At 45.2% G+C, this 14063-nt stretch overlaps 1 protein-coding gene across 2 annotated transcripts in view; it reads right to left on the bottom strand.

Annotated features, from left to right (window-relative positions):
• Nucleotides 1–9890, bottom strand: part of LOC147447560 (small G protein family protein / RhoGAP family protein) — a 71024-nt gene extending 61134 nt beyond the window's left edge. For both annotated transcript variants that reach the window (XM_086523289.1, XM_086523290.1), the window contains exons 1-3: nucleotides 9752–9890; nucleotides 9510–9605; nucleotides 8946–9256 (exon numbers count right to left, since the gene is read on the bottom strand). In XM_086523289.1, the coding sequence (XP_086379415.1) occupies nucleotides 8946–9256; nucleotides 9510–9564 (366 nt within the window). In that variant the 5' untranslated portion in view covers nucleotides 9565–9605; nucleotides 9752–9890. The remainder of the gene's footprint in view (nucleotides 1–8945; nucleotides 9257–9509; nucleotides 9606–9751) is intronic.
• Nucleotides 9891–14063: the final 4173 nt, after the last annotated feature.

The raw sequence follows: 14063 nt of genomic DNA, 5'->3' as shown, positions 1-14063 counted from the left end.
GCAGCTAATGAAAGTGGCAGAAAAGGCAGATAGAAAAGCAAAACTGGTACCATATGGCGTGGGACCTGCACCGAATCAAATGAATGGAAGTACGAACTTTGCCGCTTTTTGGGGCAAAGTGTAGAATCAGGAAGCTCTTTTGAAGGAGCCAGGGCCAACTTCTTTTCACTTGGAATTGGCGGCTCGATTTGGAATTACGCCCGACAGACTGACGCCACAGGCAGAGGTAGTTCGACTATCACCCGGATGGGATGTTGCCATTACACCGAGCATTGGCAAACTTCGTTTGCAATGACAGGGGTGTTCAGGGCACACGAGTGACGTTCTACTCAGGATCCCTTGGTACCACAAGAACTACGCCGTGGTTGACTACCGGGCCGAGAAAGCGACTTTGATAAATGAAGGGCTCAGAGATTGTACTTGATGAACTTCAGTTTCTTTACTCATGCTTCTGGGAGAGAACTGAACGATGGATAAAGGTTGAATGTGTTTTGACCTTATCAAAAGAACACCAAGATTTTTCTCCACACTCATGCCGATTGCTTTTCAGAGGGCCTGAAGATCAGACCATTGACCTGATGCCTGGAAGCACGCCACTGAACCAGCCACCTTACTGTGTGAGCCGAGTACAGAATGAAAGATTATGAATCCAGTGACAGACCTCTTGGAAAAGAGTCTTGTCCAGCATAGTACTTCACCGTATTGCTCTCCACTGTTGTTGGATTTGAAGAAAGACGGATCTTGGAGAATGTGCATCAATTATAGAAGCTCTCAACAAAATCACCATCAAGAACAGATTTCCGATTCCTAGGATCGATGATATACTTGACAGGTTACAGGGATCCTCGTGCTTTAGCATGATTGATATGAAGAGTGCATAGCATCAGATCCGAATCGCGACGGGAGACATCTACAAGACAGCCTTCCGGACTACCTTTTGGATTATTTGAGTTTTTGGTGATGCCTTTTGGCTTAACCAATGCTCCTGCGACATTTAACCGAATGGTGGACAGGATTTTTCGAGAGTACAGGCTATTTGTTGGCACTTTCTTTGATGATATCATTGTTTTCTCCAAGAATGAGGCAGAACACAGAGATCATCTGCTTCAGAGATACACTTTTTTTTTGGGACACTTTGTCTCAGCAACAGGAGTGCAAATGGATCCGGCCAAGATAGACACTATCCGTGATTGGCCCGATTTGAAGAAAGTCCATGAAGTTGGAAGCTTCTTGGGACTGTGTTCGCACTACAAACGGTTCATTCGAAAGTTTGCAGAGGTTGCTTCCCCTTCTCATATCTTGATACAGAAAGGAGTCCCTTTCTCGTGGGGATCCACAGAGGTGACTACCTTTTAGACATTGAAAGAGAAATTGACTACGGGACCAATTTTGACTTTGCCGGACTTGCAGAAGTCATTTAAGTATATTGTGATGCTTGTGGTCGTAGTCTGGGTGCGGTCTTGATGCAAGATGGCCATGTCATTGCTTATGAGAGCCGATTGTTCTCTAGGCCGGAGATGACAGCACAGATATATGAGAAAGAGCTTTTGGCGGTTATCCATGCTCTTACTCAGTGGCGGCATTACCTACTCGAAGCGGATTTTACTGTCTTTACAGACCATCAGAGTTTGCACTACTTCTTGTCACAGAAGCAGCTTTCGGAAAAGCAGATGCGGTGGGCGAACATCTTGTCACAATTTCACTTCCAGATTGTCCATGTGCAGGGACAGAAGAATGTGCTGGCAAATGCTTTGTCTCGGAAGCCATTGGTTTTGGCTATTTCCGCGATGCATCATAGGAGCTTCGAGGATATGGTCAATCAGTATGTCACAGATACAGATTTTGCAGATTTTATTTTTTTTTCACACGGATACGGGATGGGGCGATAGTAGCAGGATACTCCGTTCGAGAAGGCTATTTGATGAGAAAAACCATGTTGTGCGTTACACAGCCGTTGAGGGAAAAGGTTATGACTGAATGCCACTGTCCACCTTTTACGGGTCACCGCGGCATTGCTACCACCATGAAAGGGGTAGAGAGATACTTCTTTTGGCCGAGACTCAAAAAGGATGTGGAAGAGTTGTGCGCAGTATGCCAGAAGGTCAGTTTGACAGGCATAAGGCACACGGATTGTTACAGCCTTTACCCATACCCACCCACCCCTGGGAAAGTATTGCAATGGATTTCATTTGTGATCTCCCGAGAACACAGAATGATCACGATGATTTTCCGATTACATGGCACGTTTGAGACGATTGTCTCCGACAGAGACCCTAGATTTATGAGTTTGTTTTGGAAGGCAATTTGAGAGAAGATTGGCACGCGGTTGCAGTTCTAGTCATCGTTCCACTTGCAAACTGACGGGCAATCTGAGATTGCCAATTCAATGGTTTTAGATTCATTGAAGTCTTGTATCTTGGATCAGAAGACTCAATGGGAAAAGAACGTACCTTTGGTGGAATTTGCCTACAATAACAAGATACACTCTTCGACGGGGAAGACGCCATTTGAGATTGTTGGAAGTGCTGCGAAGGTTCCATCCTTCTTGAGCACGAAAGATTAGATATTTGAAGCGGATGAATATTCGCGAGATTTGGATACGGGTTTTGCCAAGGTTCGCGAGACTTTGCAGAAGTCTCAAGAACGACAGAAAAAGGCAACGGATCGCCATCATTGCGACTTGAAATTGGAGGAGGATGATTGGGTGCTCTTATGTTTTGAGAAGGCACACCTAAGAAAGAAAAAGGGAAAGGAGAGGCTCTTTCCAAAGCTTAGTATGCGATACTACGGACCTTTCCAGATTACTGAAAAGATAAATGATGTCTCCTTCCGATTGAAACTGCCAGATACTTGGAGGATTCACAATGCATTCCATGTGGGTCTCTTGAAACCTTTTAAGGGTGATGTGCCTGATGATAGGGAGCCTGATGAGCAACCCGAAGTGGAAGAAAACGAGGAGACCCTTGTTCCTGAACAGATTTTGGCACATAGGGATACGAAGAAAGGTAAAGTCCAAAGGCGGTTCCTGGTTAAGTTCAAGAACTTTCCTGCATTTGATGCGAAGTGGATGGAGGAGGAGGACCTAGCAGATACTCCTCGGATTGTAAAACTTTACCTCGATGCTTTGGTTTAGCATAGTCTACTCCAAACGGAACCCAGAAATTCAGCTTGGCCGGAGATCTCGTGCAGTGGGATGCACGAGAGTGGAGTTACTCTGCTCCTTTGCCAACAGACGCCTTGATTTTGATACTAAAGTCACTGATGTCTCTTTGAGCTTCAGAGATACTGAGAGCTGACAGTATTCTGCTGGATGACTTTATGAAATGGAATTCCTGATTATGATACTGATTTGTTCTTGACTTCTCTTAAGTGCAGGAACTAATAGACAAAATGACTGCAACATTTTGGTCTGATTGATCTCGAATAGACATGGTTGCAACAGGGGTTAGTCAATCCGACATCGATGAGGTCCTGATTGGACCTAGATGTGATTGCTAGCTACATTGCCGATAAATCATGGTCTAAGATCCGAATGAATGTTGAATGTCATGTGATGTCCTGTGATGTCGTGTGATGTGACTGTCAGTTGGTACATGTGCTAGATGTGTGTTCCTAGTATGTAGGTACTAACAGTCAGTGTCTGCTAAGACGGTTCATGGCTTTTGTCGGTTGGTACATGTGCTAGATGTGTGTTCCTAGTACGTAGGTACTAACAATCAGTGTCTGCTAAGACAGTTCATGGCTTTTGTCGGTTTTGCAGGCGTAATCGCGGTCGATTACAATGCTTTCAAGAAGGGGGTATGTCACAAAGTGATGACGTGGCTACTGACAGCAGAAACCCTAATTTCTGTCAGAAACCCTAAAATTCCTGCAAACCCTAATTTCTGCCAAAAACCCTAATTTTGCAGAAACCCTAATTTCTGGCAACCCTAATCCTAAATGCTGGCTGGAAACCCTAAAAGCAGGCGGCCATGCCACGTGGCAACAGTGTACGGAAATCACGGAGGTGGAAAAAAAAAACTTTTTTTTTTTTTTTTGAACGACGCTTTTGCAGATTTTTTGGCTACGCAAATGGCCAAGGAGAAAGAGAGAGAATGATCTACATTATTTTTAAAACCCTAAAGAGGGTTTGAGAGAGAAATATAGATTCTGCTTTTGTTCTGAAGCTTTTGGGGCTCTGCTTTTGGGCATCCCTTGTAACCTTTTTATTAGAGGTTTAGGGCTCACTTCTCAGAACATCTGGACGCAGAGTCTGAGAGTGAAACCCTAACCGCTCTCTTGTACTTTGATGATTGATTACTACATAAAGAATACCGAAAGGGGCGCCAGTCTATGGGGCCAATATCTCTAGGCACGGAACTCCGCCGGGCCAGTGCAAATCTATTGTGATCTATGAATTGTTTTGAAGTGGTTATTTGGTGTTGTCGCGATTGATTCTTGACTTGGAGTGTCCAAGTCTGTTACAAGTTCCCTATATAATTGGAGATAAAGGATGACCCTCCCAAATCCAAAGCCTCCAAGAGGTAGTCTCCTTTGCAGAGAGATGAGAATCCACGCATCACTTTCTAGCACAAGCTCGGCATCTGGTGCCTTGCCAGTCCTGTATCCTCTCCATTCCCACCAGATTTCAGCCATATATCACTGCTGTTTTCTCTGTTTTCAGCCCACTGTGGGTTGCTACATTGATTCCCCACCCTCCCCAGACCCTCTGCACCGCTCCGGACCCTGCCGGGAGCGTACGAGCACGCTGAAAATCGCTTGTGTTTTGGGTGGACAGCAGCCTCTTGGCTTGTGTTTTTCACAGAGGATGAAGTTACCTCCTGCCAAGACACCATCCAGTGGTGGTCCATGCGGTCTTTGAGTGACTACTGCAATACACGATATCTTCGACATCGGCTTGATCATCTACAGGCGTACGATCCTTGGGAGATCCATTCATTCCAGCCATCATTCGGCGGTTGTGCACTCCAGAGGGGGTGCTGACTTGTGGTTTGTTTTGGACACACCTATGCACTCATCAGAGGAGTTCACACGAGATATGGCCATGCTCATGGCATATGGGATTCCGACATTCCCAGAGAAGACACCACCATCTTGGGTGGACAGACACTTACCACTTGACCTCGACACGTCAGATCACTTGCTTACACAGGAGCATCTACATGGACTTAAGGAGAGGATCTTGGATCTCTTCTTGAATAGGTTCATTGCTTGGATCTACAGACTAAAGTGGGACTTCAGTGCTTTGGACTCTCTTGGAGAGTTTACCCGCGAGATGCGGGAGATCAGGCATCATCATGCGACTACATTCAGAGTCACCGGGAGCTTTGGCTTGGATGGTAGTGCAGTTGCTCTTTTACACTCCTGATCATTTGGATTGCTACCTTCACGTTTGCTTACACTCACCTTTCGTAACCTTACAGCAGACTTATCCCCCAACCTGGGCAGTAGGCCACTCCCAGCTCATTCACACTAAGAGCCACATCGAGTCGCGGTTTGGTGGCGTTGTTGGCGTGGATTCTGTTTTGGTTGACACTGGAGAATTGGAGGCAGGACATATAGGCAAGACGGCACAGACAGATTGGTCTAGCCTTTCCTCTTCTCAGAGGTTTTTCACAACACAGACTATTTAATCTTGCTTCCCTACTTCTACAGGATGATTACGGTGCAGACAGCTTGGTCTGACAACACCTCTTCTCAGAGGCCCTTCACAGCGCAGACTGTTGAGTCTGGTTTTCCCCTCATCTTGGATTACCCTACCTACTGACAGACACCATCCGGTGATGGTCCATGTGGTCTATTGGTGACTGCTGCAACTTACGGTAGCTTTTACAGTGCAGACTACTTAGTCTGGCTTTCCTTGTTTCGGAGGATGTTTACGGCGCAAATTGCTACATCTGGCCTTCTTGGAGTTTTACACAGCTTAGCCACCTGGCCACACTGGGTTACAGGTTCATGCATTGACAAGCTTCTGGTCATTCTCATGACGGTTCGTGGGCTTCCCTATTTTCTCCAGATAGTTTGACTACAGACACCACAGATCCTATTGGGCAGGACATTTGCAGGTCTATTGGCACTTCTTTTACGAGATCAGGTTGTTTTCACACTCAGTTTGGGACCTTCGCGCAATATTTTCACCCTGTATCGGCGGAGTACAGCAGTTCACTACACTACTCGTGACGGCACTTTACCATGGAGATTTCTTGGCGGTCGTGACACCCGAGACTACTGCTACACTTGCGGAGTTCACCAAAGTATTGTCCTTCAACGGACATTGTAGCAGACATCATTTGCCTCACATCTTCGGCTTCATGCGGTTTGTTCAGCATCAAGTGCTGAGAGGGGGTGTTAGACTTACACCACTCTGCTGCTTCATAGGTCTAGGGCATGCATGTAAGGCTAGTGTGCCTTCGGGCTGGCCACCCTTTGCATATGCATTTAGATTGCATTGTCCGGGCAGCCGGCCACCCACCTTGTTCGGGCGCCCTCATATTTCATTTATTTATTGTTAGGTCGTGGGGGATTTTTCCAGGCATTGCCCTATCCTCACTTCCATCATTTGATGTACTGAGAAGTCTTGTGGTTGATGGTAGTCATGGAGGGCTGATCGCCCCCTCCTCTCTCTCTCTCTCTCTCTCTCTCTCTCTCTCTCTCTCTCTCTCTCTCTCTCTCTCTCTCTCTCTCTCTCTCTCTCTCTCTCATCAATGTCCCATCGTGATCGCCAAAATGGAATTAGTTGGTCACCTCTAATAGCTATTCCAAGTTGGAGAGTGAGTTAGTCAATCTAATCAGACAATCAAACTTTAGACTAAGACTTCAGATAGCATATGATCAGACAAAGATGGAACTGGAAACAGAAGGCAAGAGACTGGAACTAGAACTAGAATATATTTAGATACTGAATGTATACAATTGGAATCAGATACAGCAACGAGAGCCAAATAATGCTCAGAGCGAATGCCAAAAGAGTACACAAGAGTGACATTAGACTCCGGAATAACTAGCCCACAAAATGAAGTAATGGGCCCTATTTATAGATGCCCGACTGGGCCTCCGATTGGCTATGTGTTGTACAATTACTACGATAACTATATCCGGTAACTGCCAGTTCCTACCGACTATGCTGGAATCCAACTAGAGTTTGTTCCCACCCTCTACAATCTACCTGTCTACATTGAGAGATCTCTCTCCATTATGTTCTCTATTAGTTCTAAGAAAGGAACCATCAATAATGCAGAGCATCATTCACTAACACAAAAACACAAAAAGAATTGTGATTGTGTGATTACTCAATTCGGTCTCGTCTCGCAATCCCACAACCTTTGAGACCACATATATAAACTTTACACATGTGACTCAAAACATCATATATGTATCTCCAAACTCTTTTGGTGCAGCCCGCACGATCCTCAAGAAAATACTGTGCAGCTTTCGAGGACAAGCATCCCATAACCATAGTAACAGGGGACGGAGGGGACGGACCCTAGGGACGGGGGACGCCCATTTCCGGGACGGGGACGAGTGGGGACGGAGGGGGACGGACGGGAAAAGACCTACCAAGTGGGAATGCACGCAAAACGTCCCGGGGACGGCAGGGGACGGCAGGGAACGGCAGGGGACGGAGGGGACGACAGGGGACGGGAGGGGATGGGAGGGGACTTTTTTTAAAATTTGAAAACCTGATCATTTCTAGAGGCTAGTTTCTCTCCAATAGCCATATGTTTGAACTTCAAAGCACCCCAATGGCTATAAAAGCCACCCTTTGGGCCCTCATTTCTCGATGTTTTATTAGCACATTTGCGTCTATATGACTCATGTTCTTTGGTCTATTTAGTGTAAATTAGTGGTCAAAGTGATGCTCTATGTATGTGGCATGTGTATAGGTAAAAAAATTCCAAAAAAACTCTTTTTTTTTTTTTGCCGTCCCGACCTCCGTCCCCGTTTCCTGACTTTTGCCGTCCCGTCCCCGTTCCCGTCCCCGTTCCCAACCCCGATCCCGACCCGCCGTCCCATGTAACTATGCCCATAACACCATCCCATGTATATGAGCTGATTTGGATGGAGGGTGTCACAATGGGATGACGTGGCATGATTGTACTGACCGAATGAGGAAAGCATTGGTTGCTTGAGTGCCAGACCGGAAGAGGAAACAAAAACGGGGTAAAAATTCCGGAAGCTGGCGTGGCAGTACAATGGCGGTTGTATATCGACAGCATCATCTCTAAATTAGAGGATGCAAGGACTTAAAAATGACGATAAAAACGTACGCCCGAGAACTTTAGCAAGGTAATCCTGTTTGTAGATGCACAGTTCATTGTCTTTAGCGCAATGAGCATGTAATCCCCCAACCCCTCCATCATAAGGAGGAGAAACCTACATACGCAGCCCTTCCCACTGTACCAGCCCTTGTCGACCTTGACTACTCCAGAGTCTAAGCACATCATGTGGAGAAATGCAAATTACAGCAGGAAGTACCGCTTACTTAGGGGCTCCTGTACAAGGATGGATAGTAATCATAGTAGCCATGAAGTTTTGAAATGTTACATGTGAATGAGTTTCGAAATGGTTTCACTAGATTAAGAAACACTACCTCAGAAGTTTCATCATCAAATATGAGTGACACGCAATAAATATGAATGTGCAAAGTTCACTTATATAATGCCTTGATGCAAAGATTTATAAAGACTAGGAGTCCAAAACTCACCTTGAGTTGAAAACCCAATAAGTGTGTAAGACAGTGTGACAGAGACTAGTAAGAAGCATTCACTTTTGAAACGTTTTGAGAGTAGTTTTGAAACGTTAGAAACGTTTCGTAAGTTTCTTCATCTAATAAATGAATTTCTTGGCAACTACGATAGTAATACAGTGATACTTTATGACCTCAATGAACCAAGAACGACGTATACTTTGAGATGAAATTCCATATCAGTTGGTATCCACCGCACCTGCTCAACTCTTGTCCTTCCCACTGCCACTTTTTCTTTTGTTTCCAGTAAACTCCTCTTCAAAAGCACACTCGTCGATGCTGCCGCTGATATCAGACGCTCTTGCATTGTCTCATCTTGAGAGTAACCTTTCTGTACATTGTGTTGCCTGGTCTGCTGCAACAGAGACCATCGCGATCTCATAGCAATTCCAGCTCGTTCGGCAACGTCCGCAGCGAGCTCAGCCACTTCAGCTACACCAGTTCCTGCATCTTTCGCAACATCCCCAACAAAAATGCCCGCTGTCTGTGTTGCATTTCTAAGTTTAATACCTGCAGGAACAAACTCTCAATACCAGATGCAGCTAAAGTAATATGGGAGGAATTGTGTGAGCATGAATTATGTCAAACTGCTTGTCCTGAAATGATGCATGTCTGTTAAAATGGCTAGCTAAGTGCATGCGACGCAATGCATATAAGCCGCACATGATCTACATCCCGCGGATGCAGACTTGAAATTTCATGGATAGAGAACCTGTCAGTGATGCACGAACTACTCCAGTAAACGAAGAAAGATTATACTCACTGGAGAGTGCAAAAAAGCCACTAGCCCTGTCCCTCCATTCGGCTTTTGTGGCCATGCCTAATTACACGAGCTTCAGTGGGTGTGGGCAATTGTTATCTGCAGACAAAAGTAGAAAACAGCCCGATCTTGGAAGCGTAATTGGAGGCTCTCTCTCTCTCTCTCTCTCTCTCTCTCTCTCTCTCTCTCGCACAAACACATGCACAAATAAGACGCAGATCAACGTAAAGAAAATTTGGGCTGACCTCCAAGGTAGCAGAGCTAAAGAAGAAGGAAACCAGCATTCATGATCAAGAAGGCGCACTATCGCCGAAGGGCTTTGACAGAAATCCAATGCCCCGCGCACGAGAGATGCAATCTGATTTCCTTGTAGTAAAACCTCAAGTATGCAACGTATTAAGGTTGACACTTCGATTTTAACGGCTTCAATTTTACACGGGTGACGGCACATTTTAGAGCGTTTCTAGGAATCTCGATCTCTTAATGCGGCCACTTGGCACCTTGCTATAGGTCAGCTTCGATCTCCTGCATGAATGCTAACTAGAAGTGCACGAAAAGCGCTAGTACAAAGTGGAGAGAGAGAAAGAGTAAGAAAGGGAGAGGACCATCTGACCATAGTAAATAAAGATTCCTTAACAAAAGGAGAGGACCAAAGTAGTTAAGATTCCATAAGAGAGAGAGAGAGAGGACAAGTAGGGGTACCAACTGGTGGAAAATCAAGAAATCTCTCATTGTTCGCCTTGGGGCATAAAGAAACGTGAGAGAAGATCACGCAATTGGGTGTGTGGGGGGGGGGGGGGGGGGGGGGGGGGGGGGGGGGGGGGGGAGGCGGGAGGGGGGGGAGGCGTGGTGGAGGAGGGGAGGGCGGTGTAGAAGTCCTGCAAGCGGGAGGCGGAGTAGGGGAAGCCAAAAAAAAAAAGAAGTTTAAAGAGTTTGCCTCTTAGGAGATGAGCGCGATTGCGCTTGTGGCCTACACCATTTCACATTGGATGGATCACCGATGAGCGCGAGTTGATCCTGGTCACCTATTTTGTTAACAAGCAGGGAGCGCTCTAGATTGGAGATGAGGCTGAGGAGGAATATAAGAAGATTCCTACTAATCTAAATTGAAGGGAGTCAGTAGGAGCCAAAAGTAGTTAAGATTACATAAAAACTAATTTTGAATCGATTGAAATCAATTGAAACTTTTATCACAAATACACCCTTCTTGGTTTTTTGAAAAATGATTAGTACGAATACCCTGTACTAAATCATGAGAGAGAGAGAGAGAGAGTGTGTGTGTTTGTGTGTGTGTGTGTGTGTGTGTGTGTGTGTGTGTGTGTGTGTGTGTGTGTGTGTGTGTGTGTGTGTGTGTGTGTGTGTGTGTGTGTGTGAGAGAGAGAGAGAGAGAGAGAGAGAGAGAGAGAAAGAGAGTGTGTATGTGTGTGTGTGTGTCTTGTCTTACTTTTTAAGTAACTACTATGATGAGTGGTTCAATGGTTGTGTGTGAGAGAGAGTAAAACCTTGCATCTTAAGAAACCACTATTGAAACAATCACATGGACTATGAGATCAACACAAGCTTCAAAGAATGGGGGGAGATGCAAAAAAAAAAGGTTCTTATGGGGTGACGCAGTACTGAGACAACGATTGCAAAATGTCTCACATAGTCGATTGGTTTTTATTTACAATCTTCCTCTCCTTGCAAACATAGACAACAAAAAAACAAAGAAATGATGATTAAGTTTCTATACTTTGTTTATTAGCTGTTTGACTATTGGCCACACTTATGCATGTTTTACACAACAAGCAAGTAGACAGCTCAATGTTAAAAGTCGGTGCAAGAGGAGGTGGCACTATACTCCCCTATTAACAATCATAGAAAGGTGCTCCCTTCTTTCCATTAGCAGGGGGGCTCTTAGTGGTAGGAGTCGGTTTTGTTTCTAATGTTGGAAGCAAGTAGATCAAAAGATTCATACGATACTTGGGTAGAATTTTAACATTTGATGTCGAAATTTTATTTCGTAAATTTGTCTTGTAAGAGTATTGATTACAAAGGAGCTCCCATTTTGTCAGTTTTGAGGGGCTACTAACCAAGTTAGCACGGCATCAACAGTAGTATTATACTCTCATCGGTCATCTAGTTGTCTACTTCCTCTTGCTATGCATAGCAATAACTCAACCACCTTCTAAGTAGGTGGTAGTCTCCATGCACTCTAGCACCCACCATCTTGTCTCTTTCCTCTTGATATTGTAGCAAAAACTCTACCACCTTCTAGGCAAGTTCCTTTTCAATGAACAACATGTGATTACAATTGAACAACAAGAACGATTTATGTTGGGAGAGCATTAATAGACTTGACAAGCACAAATGGCTTAGGAGTCAACTTGGAGGATTCTACAACCAAAGAGTTTTCCTAGCATTCTCTAGCTTAGAAATGCAAGATCGATGAGCCCCAATTTTCCAGGCAAGGTGGCAACATCCTAGGGAACCTTGGAGTGTGCCAGTTGACCATCTCTACTAGACCATATACGCTTCATAACAAGCGGCAAACAAGCAACTAAATCTAGCATATGCAAAAGCTGAGAAGATTGTAAGCTCTAATGTACCATAGCATTTGTCAAAAGTGCTAACCACCACAATCCTTGTTATGAAGGAGAGACGTGCCAAGCTTGAGTGTTAAAGCTCAAGAGGAGGAGGGCGATTGGCTCATAGATGGCATCAGATTGAGCCCTACCTAGCAGCCTAAGCAATACACTGGCATCTTAGAGGGATCCAACAAAAATCATCTCTCGAATTCCAATCAAGAGTGGGTGACCATTTATGCAAGTGACGGCCTATTCTTGTTGTAATGGGAATGGCCTATTAACTTTGAGAGTAGCGGAAATTAGAGAAGTAATTTTATGAAATTACTTTGTGAGCATAGCGGGTGAACTTAATTGATGGTAGCAACATAAACATAGCATTTAGTTAACTTGGCATGAACAATACTTTGCAAGAGAGAGAGTTTAAAGAACATGACAACAATTGAGGACTAGATTTATGTGGAGTTGGTCCCCCCTCCAATAGGCATTTGTATTATAGTTTCTCCCATCAAGAGAGACTTGTTATAAAACAATCTTTGTGTTCCTTGTGACCTAAGTGATGCAATGAAGATGGAAAGCTTCATGCATCACGAGCATAACATAAACTTTGTGGAAAGCATTAACTATCCCAAGCCTCAGTCCCAAGACCTCAAACACCTTCGAAGGTGGAGAGAGCTAGCAGGGAATGAGGGTAGGGAAAATGAAGAAGAAACATTTCATAGGAGAAAGAATTAGTTCCTCACTTATCATCACTCTTCTTGCTAGCATACATAATAGCATAGTAATGAAGATGGAGAAGATGTCAAGCTTAAGCATTGAAGCATGGCTCTTGGTTGGATTTGCATTCAATAGCCAAGAGTGCTGGTGTAGACTCTCAACCTCTCTACTTGCTTGGAGAAGGAGAGGGAGCTCTTACACTTTGCACAATACACAATGAGAGTGTGTGAGTGTGTGTACCCTCAAGCAACCCCCTAGCTTGCTTTGGTCAACCCCCCCTTGTAGCTCATGCTTGATTCTCATTGGACCCCTCCCGGCCTAGCCAATCACAAGCAAGGGCATATCAAGCAACAAGGGTAGCCTTGGAACAAGTGTCCTGTCAGGACAAGGGCAAGGCCGGACTAGACAAGGGCAAGGCCGGGCTAGGCAGTGCGGAAAGGGAGTCCAACTAGGGATTAGGGCTAGGAGCTTGCTATATAGTGGGAAGTTGGGAGGTGGACTCCAAGGCACTAGTTCCCCTAGTCTTACACTGGTACCAAGAGCCAAGTTCCTATAATTTGGGAAAAAGGAAGGCGTGGTGCTTTTTAGCCACACAAGGCCCTTGCATGAATTGTATGCCGTGGTCGAAACCGTAGAGCTTATCTCTTGCTAAGGGACGACGACGAAGTTGAACTTCGTGTGCAGGCGGGCTTGGCAAGGGGAGCCGCCGGGTGAAGCATCACCAAAACGGCCGCGCGCATGCTCAACAGGAGCACACCGGGCTGCTAGTCAGCATTCGACGCAGGGCCGAAGCCCACCTCGCATCACATCGACCCTCCTCAACTTTCTCATGCTCTCGTGCGCTGCCTGCTCACGGCTATGGCGTTTTGAAGTTCTGTTCACATATAAACGCCAAAGGCCAAGGGCCTTAGGACTTAAATTTGATATTAAGGGTGATACACACCCCGCAACGAGCAACAAGCTCCGACCCCCAAATTTCGTGAGCACATACTCGAGTTGGATCGAAACGGGGCCGACAAGTACACGGCAAGTACATAAATTACCTACATGCTGGCTGCAGAAAATCATCAATTCGATAAAGCTTCTCAAGGGGATTCATTGGCGACGGTATTTCTCAAATTAATTGCGGTCGAAAGCAATACCACTCACACTCGATTCGGCTACAACGTGTTCAAATAGAGTACCTGCATGGCTGAAATTTCGGATCAATTTCGACTTGGACAATCGACATAATTAGCAAGGCTAATTAACCTTTGTGGTGGATCCTACATCTACA

This window comes from Adiantum capillus-veneris, chromosome 11, assembly GCF_014529385.1.
Source record: "Adiantum capillus-veneris isolate H3 chromosome 11, ASM1452938v2, whole genome shotgun sequence".
NCBI classification, from domain to species: Eukaryota; Viridiplantae; Streptophyta; class Polypodiopsida; order Polypodiales; family Pteridaceae; genus Adiantum; species Adiantum capillus-veneris.
Note: the sequence above shows the minus strand (reverse complement) of the source record. Positions and strands in the feature narration are given on the sequence as shown.